We start from the raw sequence: 16,013 nt of genomic DNA on the forward strand, positions 1-16,013 counted from the left end.
AGCGGGCTGAGTGAATCAACCCCCCCCCCCCCCCGAAGTGCAGAGAACTGGATTGGCACCTTTAGCAAGACGCAAATTAAAGTAAAAAGCTTTGGAACTAAGCCTCTCTTTTTAAAAGGATACTGTCTGGAAATTCCTGTCTTTCAAAAAAGCATTCTACACTAAAATCATTATCGATTAAGAACAACAATTCTCTCTTTTTTGTCCATTGGAGTATTTTGGCCTGCATCACAAGCCAGATTAAACTAGAATCATCTGGTTGGTGGTTGGTGTACACTTTGGCCTCTTTGACAAGCCACTGCAGCACAGATTAGAGGAGGGCGATTCTCCCAGCCCACTCTGCTGCTCAAGTAGCGCAGCGGGCTCGGAGACCTCGGGGGGACCGTTTTGCTGGCTTCCCGGTGGATGTCATGGCCACCGCTTGTTTCCGGAACTAAGTTTTTTTTTCACGTAGTCAGCTCCGCACTGGAAATCGGGGAGGTCTGGGCTGGCAGGGTGGAGTGGGGGGGGGGGGGTAGTGCAGGAGCGACATCGGAGCTAGCCAGAAACGTCCGGGAGGCCAGTGATCAGAGGGTGGGGCCTCTGCAAGCCAGCAATGCAGGGTTGCTGTACTAGCAATCCGGAGGCTGGCAATGGGGGGACCAGTGCGCATGCGCTGATCTCCACGCAGATAGATTGGCGCCTTTGCAGTGGCCCACTCAGCACTCTGCTGCCAGCCTCTCCCAACGGGAATAGGCCCTGCCCCCCAGATTTCCAGAGTGAATCACGAGTGATGCACAGTGTCGAAGATTCATTCTGGAACTCACACTGAAAAAAACAGTGTGATTTACTCGCATTTTCCCGCATGTTGGGAACATCAAATCTTTTTGGAAGAATCCTGACTTACTTTTAAATTAGATTCAAAAGCAATGAAAGTCTCAACTCAACAATGCTGCAGAAATCTGAATAAGTATTGCTCTAATTCTGCTGGAGTCTAAAGTACATTTTTAAAAGAAACCTTAACTGCAGAGTTTCACTCGGTCTGTTTTAATGGTATCTCAAAATAGGTAAATATTAACATAAAACCTGTCTTTTTAAAGAACAAGAATTTTTTCTGAGTGAGCAGCAGTGGAGATTTGCTGGTCGGCTGAGGCTCGGCACTGAAATATTTTGTCTCATGACACTGGCTTACAAATATTAGCAAATTACCTAAGGATCAGACCATTTTCCTTTCTCCAAGGTCATGCAAGAAATTTGAAATATTATTCCTATTGGGTGGGTTGTTTGAGGAGAATATTTACCAGGGCTAATCTGCAGTTATCTAGGACAGGCAAACAGGGCCCCCATTTAATGCATCAGTCTAAAGATGGTACTTCATTAACAGTACTGGAATGATAGGCGCATGTTAGGAATCCTCCAGATGGCACTTGATGACACAACTCAAGTAAAAACAGTACCCACGAAGCAAAAGATTCAGCATGCCGCTCCTGAGTGGGTGGGGAGAGGAGAGAGAGTAAGATTTTATTAAAGTATCATTATATGTCCATAGCAACTGATTCCTTACGTGGAAGATGATAGTACAAAACACGAAGATCGTAGCTTGGCGAATCAACTCCGCTTAGCAAATGAAGAGAGGCGGGAAATTGTAGAAGTAAATAAGGTACAGCAACAGTTTTTTCTTTTCTTGACAGTTTTCTTAAAATATATTTGTGTAAGTTTTGCCTGTTTTAAGTCATGGTTTAATGTTCATGAATGCATTTATGCACAAGTAAAATGGAGCATAATGTTTGGTGAAGCTTTGTGCTGTGGGCGATAGAAAGCTTATCCACTATGAGCACCCGGTGTCTGCATTGTGTAATCTTAGGCTGGAAATTATGAGCTAAACAACACCAGCCTTGGAAAAGCAATCTGCTGCTCCAGTGTGGAATTTCCATTTCCTACATGAGCTGTGCTGTAGTCGCTGACTGAGATTGTGGCAAGTGGAAGGAGAGCAATTTCATCTCATTTGCCTGGGCTAGATTCCAGAAGTCAGAAGAAAGTGAATTCACGCCAAGGTGCCATATCTGCTCCCTTTTAATTGAAGCTGTTAAAGTTTATTACTGTGCTTAAAGTGAAATTAGGTCCAGGGAGATTACCCTTGGTTCAAAGTACTTGATGTTTTATGGGAAGAATAAAGTTTTGATGTGCTTTGTATTCTGCTCACTGAGATCTTTAAAATTGGGTTTCCCGCCATTCCAGCTGTTCCAGTGATATCAGTAACGGGGAGCATGCCTTTTACAATGTGGAGCCACATAAGTGACCAATTTATGTGCCTCCATGCAGATAATTGATAACAAAAATAAAATTGGATTATTTTTGATGAAAGCATATTCTGATCAAAGAATATTCTCATTCAACCTTAAACAATCAAGGAGAAGTTCCATAAGAAGCTTTAAAGTGAGAAAAGCATTCAGAACATCAATCGATTCCACCCACAGTTTTTATTAGTTCTTTTTAAAATTCTGTCGTGCCTTCAGCCCCTTGCACCTCCATTACTGTTGAGCGCATTTTAAGTTCCTCCCTGAGGGGAAAGCTCAAGTCCCTTTTTAAATATGTCAGCTAACCCCAAAACAATTTTGTCCTCTTGTCTGCTGGTCTGTGGCAGGGCCTTTTCTCTCATCTCAGCTGTGCTTGAGGCTTGTGGATTCTGAACTGTGGACTCCAGTCACAAGCTCCTTATCTAATTTATACAGCTTGTTTATTTTGACCTTATCCATATCTTCCATGTAAGAGAAATGCAAACAGTGTTCTCCTTTTTCTCAGCCTCCAGGAAAAGATTTAGTTGTTGTGGCGTTCTTCATACATTCAGGCTTGAGGATAATAAATTATCTGGACAGTCAGTCAACATCTTCTGGCTAGAAATGACACAAAACTTTTTTCACTCCAAGATTTCAGTCACCCCATTATCTGTCATAATGGAGCTGGTACCTTGGTAGGTGATTAAAATTTGTGGCTAATTAAGAGCCCACAGGTTTTCAATTTGCAGATATTGTCCCTAATGACCAGAAGATGAGCACATCATGCAAATAATGCAAATCATAAAATTTCATCTTTTCTATTAAAAATATAATTTGCTCTTCAAAAATCCTAATAATTGAGAGTAGCAGATATGATGTTTACTGAAACATATATGTATTCATTTGTATTGTCTCACTTTAAAAATAAAAATAAATATTGTTAAGTATAAATTGAAGCTAATTTATTACATGAAAGTGATCTTTGTTTAAAAAGTTGTCCAGTCTGTTCAGCTATTAAAATGTTTTAAATGCATGTGAAGTTTAAGCATCTGTTCATGTCACTGAGCAGTCGCAATCCATCATTCTCTGTTAATGGCATTCCAGGAATTGCAAAGCATTGACCAGACATTTCCAGAATGTTAAATTGTACTGAAGCAGTTAATACATTTTTCAGTCCGAAATTCAGATCCATCAGTTTACTGATAACACTTGTAAATCTGCCTGTAGAGCTTTTATTTTAAATATTGTGTATACCACAAATCTAAACCAGACCATCAAAGACTAGAAGTATGCAAGGAATATTTATTCTGAAACAGTTTGCCTTTCTGTTTCTTGCTGCTGTAGAATGTTAGTGGTGGATGCGAAGTCTAACTGCTGCATGTTTATAACTTGTGCTGTGTCTGAAATATCAAAGATTAATCCCTGCCCTTTCGGCAATGTTTAAAAGCTTTCAAAATGCTGAGGTCTTCAAAATGTATACAATCAAAATGCTGAGGTTTTCAAACTATATTTTGACTTGTACTCCCAGAAACTTTATCTGTATTAGTGTTGTAACTTCTTGATAGCTGCTGCACCTTTAGTAAAGCTGCAGGATTTTTTATGAAACTTTCAACTGAGCAATTTCTTTTTTTTTTTCAACGTGCACGCCTCCTTCTCTCTTGAAAGTAGTGACTCAAGGAAAAGGTTCTGTAGATGCCTTCTGGTTCTTGGTTCACAGAGGAGGAATGGCACATAGGCACAGATATTGATATTAACCCATTTGACCATAATTGCTGAGCTTGGTTTTTGTCCTCACGTTCTTGGTTTTCAAATGCAATCTGGTCCTTAGCCGAGCTAATTATTTTCTTCCTTTTGTCTTTCTTGCCTCCTCCTAATGACACTTAACCAAGAGCTACCAAGATCAGTTGAAACATCTTTATTGTTGCACTCTAATAATAGATCCTTGCACCATCGTAACGTATAGACGTGGAGGCTCCAACATTTAAAAAAAAATCAACTAATTAATTGATGGATGTTTGAAAATTTCTCTTAACCAGACGACCCACTCTGAAACCTCCCTACCCAGTCCAAGGCCAGCAGCACAATATTAATTGAATTTAATATATTCTTTTACTTCACACTGATCTTGGAAGATAAAGAAAAAGATATTTGCATTAGCGGGAGCATTAAAGCCCAAATCTCAGACTAAAACATCAATTTACATAAAAGCAATAACAAATATTTATATGGCTTTCCATAAACTTTGTTGCTCAGGCTTCTTGGAATCTGCTAGGTCGCAGATACCAGTCAGTCAATTGGAATATTCAACCTCATTTCTCTTCTAACTGTAATGTAGTTACATACCACAAAAGGTGGAAGTTTAAACAACATTCCTGTGCAAGATTTTTTGATGTTTAGAAATTTATGGTGCCTTAGAGTTCCAGATAAGATAATTCCAGAGGCCTGGAGAGTATTTATTGCAGCCTTTAGGTTTTGTAGCTGACAGGAGGACCTTTCATTATCAATGCATAAGACTGGAGCTTTCCAGTAATAAATAGTTTTAGCTCTAAAGAGGGACATCATGATAACAGCGCAATGGCTGACAATGTTATCAATGTAAGATGGATGACTAGATTCAAATCTATCTGAAGAAATAATTTTGGTTTCTATTTTGGAGTGAAATATAAGAAAGTAACAGATGTCGTGACATTTTGATCAATGTGAGTTATTATAAGGTGCATACCTTTTCATTTCCTGGATGTGTTTTTTAACATTTGTAAAAAGAAAGATTAATTTAAAGGAATTCTGCTTCAGCTTAATTGGGTGACACAGGTTCTCAGAAGCACATGCTCGTGCTTATACCGTTAACTCCTGATTAATGTGAGAGTGCCTGTACTATTTATTACCTTCATTTTGTCAAAATGCTTACTTTAATTAGCTTCAGTGAATCCCTGATCTTGGATATGCTATCTGTAGGAGGTGTCAAGCTCAAAGCTTTATACTTTTCTGCAGGGAGATACAATCAGAGGACAAGTCATCCCAGGATACTTTCGCACCACTCTGACAGCTGGCTAAGGAAAGTAGTGGTGGAAGTCAGGACACTTAATTTAGGAATTAAGAAAAAAATAGATGAATGGAAAGGGAAAATGAAAATGGTTGTAAACATTTTGTGCAGTAAGTGGAGAACCAACTAGTAATCGGGAACAATTAAACAAGTGACAGAAGTATGCTAGAGGGGGTAATAGGGGTTGGGAAAGGCCCAACAGAAGGGCTGGGCGCTCCACTAGAGTTTAAATTTCATATATAAGTTGTCTTCTTTTGTTCCAAATAGAATAATTGAATATAAATGGCAATTGATATTTAAATCTAAAATTCTGGCAAACTAAATAACGCAAACTCGTCATCTGAATTTGATGATTTAACGCAATTCCAGATATTCTTTTTGCCTGGACCAAATTCAGTCTCTGAAAAGCAATAAGGGATAGAAAGCCTGCTGACCTTGTCATTTTGTTTAGTTTTCTCTCTTGCTAGCCCGGAGGCGCTGAGGACAATTCAGATGGCTGATCAATGGCCTGGCTGAGAACAGCTAACTCAACTTAAATGAAGTATTGAGCCTGGGAATTTGGCACCACATGAAATAATGAGGCACTGGAAGAGCCCCACGTGTGGTTTTCCTGTTTAAAAACCTGTTATTTACTAATTGTGGTGTAATTTCTCTTTCAAACCTTTTGAAACTGAGAAATGTGACACTTTAATAAGTGTGCGTATTACTGTATGCAATTCTTGTAGGCGTCTTAACCACAGGTCTGATTATTGCTAATCATAGACATATTCCAAAGATCATAACTGAGGCATGAAATACATTCATCGTTTCTCGGTACCTGCACTTGCATCAGGATGATTTTTTAAATTATTTTTTCATAGGGTGTGAACATGGCTGGCAAAGTCAATATTTGTTACCTGACCCTAATTGCCTTGAGATGGTGGTGTTGAACCGTTCTAGTCTATCAGCTATAGGTACACCCACACTGCTGTTAGGTAGGGAGTTCTAGGTGTTTGATCCAGTGACAGGTAGCCACTATGTTGTGCTGCACGCTTATGGCTTTATATTTCAACCAAAGCTATTTACAATGGAGGTAGACCTACCATTGCTCATAATGAGTCACATGGCAACGAATGTCTGTATAATTGCATATTTTCAACAGCAGTAAAACGTTCATAATGGGGACTGCTTTAGCTGGGAGACAGCCTCAGTTAATTAAGTGGCTAAATGTATATGTAGGGGTATTAACTAAATTGTCAGCTTCATGATTTATTATGAAATCACTTATTATTTATTATGACATTGTCCCATAGAAAATTTATGTTGTCATCGTTCATGAACTTAAATAAGATAGCAAAAGTTTCTACAAATATATAAAATGAAAGAGTAGCTAAGGTAAACATTGGTCCTTTAGAAAATGAGAAGGGGGATTTAATAATGGGAAATGAGGAAATGGCCGAGGCATTGGACATGTATTCTGTGTCAGTCTTCACAGTGGAAGACACAAATAACATGCCAAAAACTGATGACAAGAAAGCTATGGCAGGTGAGGACCTAGAAACGATCGTTAACACTAAAGAAGCAGTGTTAGGTAGGCTAATGGGGCTAAAGGTAGACAAGTCTCCTGGCCCTGATGGATTACATCTCAGGATACTAAAAAGATGGCGGGGGACATAGCAAATGCACTCGTGGCAATTTACCAAAATTCGCTGGACTCTGGGGTGGTTCCAGCAGATTGGAAAACAGCAAATGACGCCACCGTTTAAAAAATGAGGTAGACAAATGGCGGGTAACTATAGGCCGGTTAGCTTAACTTCTGTAGTGGGGAAAATGCTTGAATCTATCACGAAGAAAGAAATAGCGAGACATCTGGATAGAAATTGTCCCATTGGAAAGACGCAGCATAGGTTAATGAAAGGCATGTTAACTAATTTAGTGAAATTATTTGAGGACATTGCGTGCGCGGTGGGCTACGGGGAACGTGTGGATGTGGTGTATCTGGATTTCCAGAAGGCATTCAACAAGGTGCCGCACAAAAGGCTGCTGCATAAGATAAAGGTGCACGGCATTACAGGTAATGTATTAGCATGGATAAAGGATTGGTTAACTTAACAGAAAAAAGAGTGGGGATAAATGGGTGTTTTCTGGTTGGCAATCAGTGATTAGTGGTGTGCCTTAGGAATCGGTGCTGGGACCGCAATTGTTTACAATTTACATAGATGATTTGGAGCTGGGGACCAAGTGTAGTGTATCAAAGTTCGCAGATGACACTAAGATGAGTGGTAGAGCAAAGTGTATAGAAGACACTGAACATCTGCAAAGGGATTAGAGATAGTTTAAGTGAGTGGGCAAAGGTCTTGTAGATGGAGTATAATGTTAGTAAATGTGAGGTCATCCATTTTGGTAGGAATAACAGCAAAATGGGCTATTATTTAAATGGTAAAAAATTGTAACATGCTGCAGTGCAGAGGGACCTGGGTGTCCTTGTGCATGAATCACAAAATGTTGGTTCGCAGGTGCAGCAGGTAATTAAGAAGGCAAATGGAATTTTGTCCTTCATTGCTAGAGGGATGGAGTTTAAAAACAGCGAGATTATGTTGTAGCTGTATAAGATGCTGGTGAGGCCATACCTGGAGAGCTGTGTACAGTTTTGATCTCCTTACTTGAGAAAGGATATACTGGCACTGGAGGGGGTGCAGAGGAGATTCACTAGGTTGAGTCCGGAGTTGAGAGGGTTGGCTTATGAAGAGAGACTGAGTAGACTGGGACTATGCTCGGTGGAATTTAGAAGAATAAGGGGGGATTTTATAGAAACATATAAAATTATGAAGGGAAAAGATAAGATAGAAGCAGGGAGGTTGTTTCCACTGGCGGGTGAAACCAGAACAAGGAGGCATAGCCTCAAAATAAGGGGGAGCAGATTTAGGACTGAGCTGAAGAGGAACTTCTTGACCTAAAGGGTTTTGAATCTCTGGAATTCCCTGCCCAGTGAAGCAGTTGAGGCTATCTCATTGAATGTTTTTAAGGCAAAGATAGATAGATTTTTAAACAGTAAAGAAATTAAGGGTTACGGTGAACAGGTGGATAAGTAGAGCTGAGTCCATGAAAAGATCAGCCATGATCTTGTTGAATGGCAGAGCAAGCTCGAGGGGCCAAATTACCTACTCCTGCTTCTAGTTCTTATGTTTTTATAATCCATCCATCACACCAATTTAATGTTTCATCAGATTTTTCTTTCCCTCCCTTTTAAAACAGTAACTCACAGCAATGTAGAGTTCCAGAAGTGCCAAAAACCGTTTGCCTTGCTCAAGTAGCTTTTTGGTACCTGAGCCCAGATTGTGAGTGTCAACAGGTAACTGTGTTCATGCTTCTGTAATCACTAGCTAGAAGTGGAATTGGAATCTCTGCAGCCCTTTTTCCCGCTTTCTTCCCCTCCACGCTGGCGCCATCTGACCAGCCAGGCACACCAAGGTTGTTCATTGTGTCCCATTCTCTTGTCTTGCCTCAAGGGTTTGGTTGTTGAATACCACGCCATGTGCGCATTCACCCAAACCCTCCTCGCTCAAAATGAGTAAATGCAGTACATTCAACATTTAATGTTCTCCCTTTTATGAGAAGAGGTTTCTCATCTCGGTACCTTAAGCAATTTTGCTGAAGGTCCCTCAAAATAAGTAGGTAAGCCATATAACCTGGAAGATCTCCAATACAATCTCTAATCTGTACTGAGGTAACCTAACCGTGACCCTGTTGGGAGTTTTTTATAGACCTCCGAAAAGTTCCAGAGATGTAGAGGAAAAGATTGCAAAGATGATTCTGGATAGGGTAGGATCAAGGAAAACCCTAAAGCTTTCTATAGGTATGACAGGAGTAAAAGAATGACTAGGGTAAGATTAGGGCCAGTCAGGAGTGGGAAGTTGTGCGTGGAGTCTGAAGAGATAGGAGAGGCACTAAATGAATATTTTTTGTCGGTATTCACACTGAAGAGGGACAGTATTGTTGAGGGGAGTACTGAGATGCAGGCTGTTGGACTGGATGGGATTGATGTTCATAAGGAGGAGGTGTTAGCAATTCTGGAAAGGGTAAAAATAGATAAGTCCCCTGGGCCGGATGGGATTTATCCTAGGATTCTCTGGGAGGCTAGAGAGGAGATTGCAGAGCCTTTGGCTTTGATCTTTGTGTCGTCATTGTCTACAGGAATAGTGCCAGAAGACTGGAGGATAGCAAATGTTGTCCCCTTGTTCAAGAAGGGGAGTAGGGACAACCCTGGTAATTATAGACCGGTGAGCCTTACTTCTGTTGTGGGCAAAGTATTGGAAAGGATTATAAGAGATAGGATTTATAATCACCTAGAAAGGAATAATTTGATTAGGGATAGTCAGCACGGTTTTGTGAAGGGTAGGTCGTGCCTCACAAACCTTATTGAGTTCTTTGAGAAGGTGACCAAAGAGGTGGATGAGGGTAAAGCAGTTGATGTGGTGTATATGGATTTCAGCAAAGCGTTTGATAAGGTTCCCCATGGTAAGCTTTTGCAGAAAATACGGACACATGGGATTGAGGGTGATTTAGTGGTTTGGATCAGGAATTGGCTAGCTGGAAGAAAACAGAGGGTGGTGGATTAGTAAATTTGCGGATGACACTAAAGTCGGTGGAGTTGTAGACAGTGCGGAGGGAAGTGGCAGGTTACAGAGGGACATAGATAAGCTGCAGAGCTGGGCTGAGAGGTGGCAAATGGAGTTTAATGCGGAAAAGTGTGAGGTGATTCACTTTGGAAGGAGTAACAGGAATACAGAGTACTGGGCTAATGGTAAGATACTTGGTAGTGTGGATGAACAGAGGGATCTGGGTGTCCATGTGCATAGATCCCTGAAAGTTGGCACCCAGGTTGATAGGGTTGTTAAGAAGGCGTACGGTGTGTTAGCTTTTATTGGTAGAGGGATTGAGTTTCAGAGCCAGGAGGTCATGCTGCAACTGTACAAAACTCTGGTGCGGCCGCATTTGGAGTATTGCGTACAGTTCTGGTCGCCGTATTATAGGAAAGATGTGGAAGTGTTGGAAAGGGTGCAGAGGAGATTTACCAGGATGTTGCCTGGTATGGTGGGAAAATCGTATGAGGAAAGGCTGAGGGGCTTGAGGTTGTTTTCGTTAGAGAGAAGAAGGTTAAGAGGTGACTTAATAGAGGCATACAAGATGATCAGAGGATTAGATAGGGTGGATAGTGAGAGTCTTTTTCCTCAGATGGTGTTGGCTAGCACGAGGGGACATAGCTTTAAATTGAGGGGTGAGAGATATAGGACAGATGTTAGAGGTAGGTTCTTTACTCAGAGAGTAGTAAGGGCGTGGAATGCCCTGCCTGCAGCAGTGGTGGACTCGTCAACGTTGAGAGCGTTCAAATGGTTATTGGATAAACATATGGATGATATTGGAATAGTGTAGATTAGAGGGGCTTTAGATTGGTACCACTGGTCGGCGCAACATCGAGGGCCGAAGGGCCTGTACTGCACTGTTATGTTCTATGTGACCAGAATGACATTAGGTTAACCTTAATCATTAGGTTTTGCCTCAGAAACCTGGGATAAATAGAAAATAATTGGCCAACAACTCATGGTCAGCAGACTCTGGATGAGAATAGGTTCAAGCTTGCTCTGATGATCCTTCATATGATTAATTTGCTGGCATTCGCTGTCAAAAGTTATACTTCAGTTATTACCTTTTTCAAGAGGGTAACAAATTGGGAGGGGAAAATTAATATAGTGAAACCTGGTGCAGAAACTGTATAATGAAATGACATATTTGAGAAAAAAACTATAACCCCATGGTTGCCCTATTCAGACAGTTCTGCTGGGGTCATTCATAAAGGTGCCTTCCAGCATCAACCTTGCTGCAATTTGTAGAGTTGGTGGGAGGGTAGCTTGGAGCAATCAACATTAAGCAGCATTTTGGGCATATTTAAGACACCTGCTGTGCCATCATCAGACCTTTCCCGCCTAGGGGTGGAGGCGGTAGATGGGGAGGGTGGGGGGAGTGATGGCAAGAGGGCTGATTCATCAGGCCACTTCTTTTAGCCTCAATAATACTGGTGGGACCAGTATTCATTCTGGAGGTTGGTATGCCCTACCTATCTGTACAAATCAACCAGTATTGTAATATCCGGCCACAGCAACCCAGATGCAGGAGCAGGAATTCCTGATTTAGTGACTCCTTGCATACAGCTGGCTGTTTACCTTGCAATGGTAAGAGAGAACTTTTGTCCCTGACACGGTGCTATGGAAATTCCAAACAGGTGCAGTTGGAGACGTATGGGGCCCTGAGGAGTTTCTGTAAAATAGGTTCTAAACTAAGTTGGAAAGGATTCAGTTCTTTGTAAAAGTGTGAAAAGATCCAACTGTTGGAATTATTTAAATATGTAATTATACCCAAGCTTGACCTTAATTCCATCAATTTCTCTCAACATATCCTGGTATTTTTGCACAATGCAGAGCACAACCAGATTATTTGCCCTACATTCATTGGTGATTACATAAAGGTGAATCTCAGTTGTGATTACATAAAGGTGAATCTCAGATGTTCAATGAACCTTTGCACATCCCACTACAGCTCTAGCACATTATTACTATATTACGCTGAAGGTACTGAAATTGAATATATTCCATGCATATTTAGAGTATCTCCATAGGAATATAGAGAAGGGGTAAATAATTGTAGGTAATAGTATGCGCTATGCTTTTTGGAGAATTGTATTAGTGATCTCTTTTATGAGCATTAGAAAACTATTTTAAATAAACCAACGCTTGGCATAAAAATGTTGCAGATATAGGAGACCTCTAATGACATTATCAAACCTTTTAGGCTTCAGAATTTTTGTTAGGCATTACCTACTCCCCCCCTCCCCACTCCTTCCCAAACACACGCACATGTGCACTCACACACAGCACTGGAAGGAGATCTGTTGTACTCTTCAAGGAAAAAGCTGCCTTCAATCCAGTACAAACACCAAATATACATAGATTTGCAATGTTGTAAATGGAAAATTTCCCAAGAGTACTATTGTGTTTTAAATTATTCCCCATTGATTACTTCTCAGGGTGAGCTGTGCAGTAAATGAGATTACTTAATCTGTGTCTGGGAACTGAGCCTTTCCGATGAAACAGTCTGACAAAAGTAATGTGAATGACATGATCCTAGTTGTTGACGGATGATGTTTTCCTGAATGTTTTCCATTTTCTTTCTTTACAGAACCTTAAACAGAAAAATCAGCAGCTGAAGCAAATAATGGATCAACTGCGGAACTTGATTTGGGACATTAATGCAATGCTAGCAATGAGAAACTGAGTGTTCAATCTGTTAGTATTTTAAATGAATGTATGCCATTCATGGCAATGATCAGAGTCAGCACTTGCTAGCCAAGGTTGATGGCTGATGTGCAGTTTTAAGTCAGTGAGCAAGAAAGTGTGCCCCGATGTGCACAGAAAACCTTATCCAGAGCTGAAGGTCACTTTGTGATACAGTATATTAATTTTAGAAACATATTTAATCTATTTGTGTAGCAAAAGCCAGATTATCCATGTTGACACAATATAGGGTAGAAACACTAATCCTGAATGGAAATGGGTACAATTCTTAAATGGGCAATTGTGACTATATGCGGTCGCCCTATCTCTGAACCGTATTCCTATCCAGCAGAGCCGACTGCTGGGGCCACAGGATTAATGTGTTTACTTTCTTGTTTTTGTCTAAAGCGGGTTTGTGTTTGCTTTTCCTTTTGAGAATTCATGTTACATGTAGCTGAGCCTTTTTTGTTTCTTAGTATTCCAATTAGATTTTAAAACCTGCAAAGTCCTCTGCTGTTGCCTTTGAAACTGGACATGCCCCACAACATTTCAAACTTAAAATGAATTTCGAGTAATTCAAGTCTAATCCAAGAATAGATTTCCCAATGCATCTCTCCAGTTGTAGAATAATCCTGATGTGTAAAGCATTGTTTCAACCCATTCCCTACAGATAGAAGTTCCGATTTATTGAACTATATTGTTCCAGTTCGTTCCTTTCATATAGAAATTTTAATCTTTTAAAAGATGTTTGGAAAAGTAGTGTTTCTAGATGCTAAACTGCAAATCTTTATTTTGATAATTGCATATTTTACACTTGATTTGTTCCAGGGTACTATAAAAATATTTTGGATAATTTAAGGTTGGTTTTATGAAGTAATGCATAGAAGGTATTTTTGCTTTTGGAAAAGTGTGAGCAACTATGAACAACAGTTTCACACATCCATGGAAAGTAGCTGAGTCCTGGGACTCATTATGCAGGGTACAAGGCAATAAGTCAAATATACAGGGTTTAGATGGCACAATGAACTGCAAGAATAAGCTTCAAGTAATTGATGATTATCGCTGAACCTACAAATTAAATTTTAACCTTGAGATCAGTTATATTTTATAATATACAGATAGTTGTAATTTTATCTAGGACCTTAGTTTTTAAGAGGCATGATTGGCTTCCAATGCTGACAGTCCATGTTACTGCAGGAAGATGATCTGAATGGACCTAATGATGGGATCAAAACCTCGCATTTATTGAGGTAAAGTTTGGATTACCTCAATCTTATTAATGAATTTCATCATATTAATCATATTTCATCATATTAATTTCATCTTATTAATGAAAAGTTCACTGTGCGGTATGTAAATTGTCACACTTTGTTTTAAATATTAAACTTTGACTTCTGAAAGCATTTTCAAACTATCATAAGCTCTGCAAAACTGTTTGCTACACATTCACTTTAAATGCAAAATTTTAATTTGCAGATATCTAATCTTATGATGTAGATAAGCAGTGCTGAAAGAATTGTTTTTTTCTTCAAACACTAAAGTATCACTTTTGTTCAGACATCAAAAAGTTGCTGCATTGCTGCTTGTCTCTCTTTATAAAGAAACAAACGTAACATTTAATAGTCGTCTTTTAATTTAGTTGGGGCTCAAAATGTTAAACAAGACCTATTCTATTTTGGTGCACTCTCAGCACGTGACTTAAAGTGCAAGGAAATGATAAGTAGAGCTGCACTACAACTGCAAATGCAGAATGGTACTTTATTACTCGCTGCTTTTTATTTGGGTCAATTCAAATTTGCTTACTTGGAAGTTGCTGATTTCAAATTGACACCTTTGCTCCCGCACATTCATCATTTAGTAACTTCACAATGTGCATGTTTGCAACAGAAGTTAATGTAAAGATCATGATTAGATTCAGAAAGGGAAGGCAGAAATTTGCAATTGTGCTACTGTATAGTAACATTTTGCCCTTGCGCCACTTTTTATAGCAGCAGTGGATGGAGATTGAAGAATTTTTGTGTAGATGTTTTTCTGTAACTTTAACGTTAGACACCGTGTAATTGCCTGTTATTGATTTACATCTTGTTGTGCCACTGCCTTACTGCAAGTGTTGAGTAACTTTAGAATGATACCCGTCATGCCTTGGTTTAAATCTGGTGATGGGATTTTGATACAGCCTGATTCTTGTAAAGCAAGTATTTCTTTCCTTGGGTACCGAAACCAAAACTATACTCAGTACTCCCAGGTATGGTCTCGCCAAAGCTTGTTATAAAAAGACCAGTTTTATCAAATAAATGAAAGCAAATTACTGGGAATGAAACAGAAAATGCTGGAAAATTTCAGCAGGTCTGACAGCATCTGTGGAGAGAGAACAGAGCCAATGTTTCAATTCTGGTTGACCTTTCAGTTTTTGTCAAATCTGATTTCCTTTTCATAAGACCAAGTTGACTTAGAAAATTTTAATATGATCAGGTTTAGTGTCTTGTTATCACCTCCTAAATAGAGGAGTTGTTGTTCCTGGATTTTTATTTATCCATGGGATTAGGCATCATTGGTGAGGCCATCTTTTATTGCCCATCCCTAATTGCCCTTGAGAAGGTGATGGTGAGTCACGACCAAGAGCTATTGCAAGGCTGTGTAGTGAAGGTACTCCCATGGTGGTGTTAGAGAATTTCAGGTTTTTGACTGTGAAGGAACAGTAATACATTTCCAAGTCAGGATGGTGGAGACTTGGAAGGGAGTGCACCTATATTCCCAGTCCTTGGAGAAGGCTGAGGTTGGGGTTTGGGTGATGCTGTCAAAGAACCATGGCATGCTACTGCAGTGTAACTTTTACCTGTTACACACTGTTTCCACTTTGTCCGTGTTGAATGGGTACCAATCAAGCAGATTGCTTTGTCTTCACTGGTTTGAGTTTTTTGTGCTCGGTGAGCGAATCACTTGGAGCAGAAAGTGCAACCTCTGACTTCTTATAGCTGTGATATTTATGTGATTGGTTCAGTTGAAGTTTTTGACATGGTGACTCCCAGGATATTGATAAGTAAAGTAAAGTTTATTTATCAGTCACAAGTAAGGCTTACATTAACACTTCAATGAAGTTATTGTGAAATTCCCCTAGTGATGGTGATGAATTAAGTGATGGTAATCTTATTGAATGTTATAGAGAGATAGTTAAGCCTATAACTTTCTAGTTCGTCAGTGTCGCATTTGTTGGATACCCCAATGATGCACCGTGGAATCCCTCCAGGAAATTCCCACATAAGAGTTCACCTGACAACACTCCCGTTCCCAAATCCTACCAACCCCGCTCTGGACCATCTCCCCTTCCCCCTGCTATTACTCCCCTATTACCCCCCCCTTCTGCTCCACTTCAAACCCCCTCCTCCCTGGTCCAACGCACCACCTCCT

The 16,013-nt window shown here is 40.0% G+C and overlaps 1 protein-coding gene across 3 annotated transcripts in view; it reads left to right on the forward strand.

The window, feature by feature from the left end:
* med30 (mediator complex subunit 30) overlaps nucleotides 1–14,216 on the forward strand; it is a 57,245-nt gene extending 43,029 nt beyond the window's left edge. For 2 of the 3 annotated variants that reach the window (XM_078216486.1, XM_078216487.1), the window contains 2 exons: nucleotides 1,529–1,639; nucleotides 12,511–14,216. In XM_078216486.1, coding sequence (XP_078072612.1) covers nucleotides 1,529–1,639; nucleotides 12,511–12,606 — 207 coding nt within the window. In that variant the 3' untranslated portion in view covers nucleotides 12,607–14,216. The remainder of the gene's footprint in view (nucleotides 1–1,528; nucleotides 1,640–12,510) is intronic. The other variant, XM_078216488.1, reaches the window with a different exon arrangement.
* The last annotated feature ends 1,797 nt before the right edge of the window (nucleotides 14,217–16,013 follow it).

Source organism: Mustelus asterias, chromosome 7 (genome assembly GCF_964213995.1).
Source record: "Mustelus asterias chromosome 7, sMusAst1.hap1.1, whole genome shotgun sequence".
NCBI lineage: Eukaryota > Metazoa > Chordata > Chondrichthyes > Carcharhiniformes > Triakidae > Mustelus > Mustelus asterias.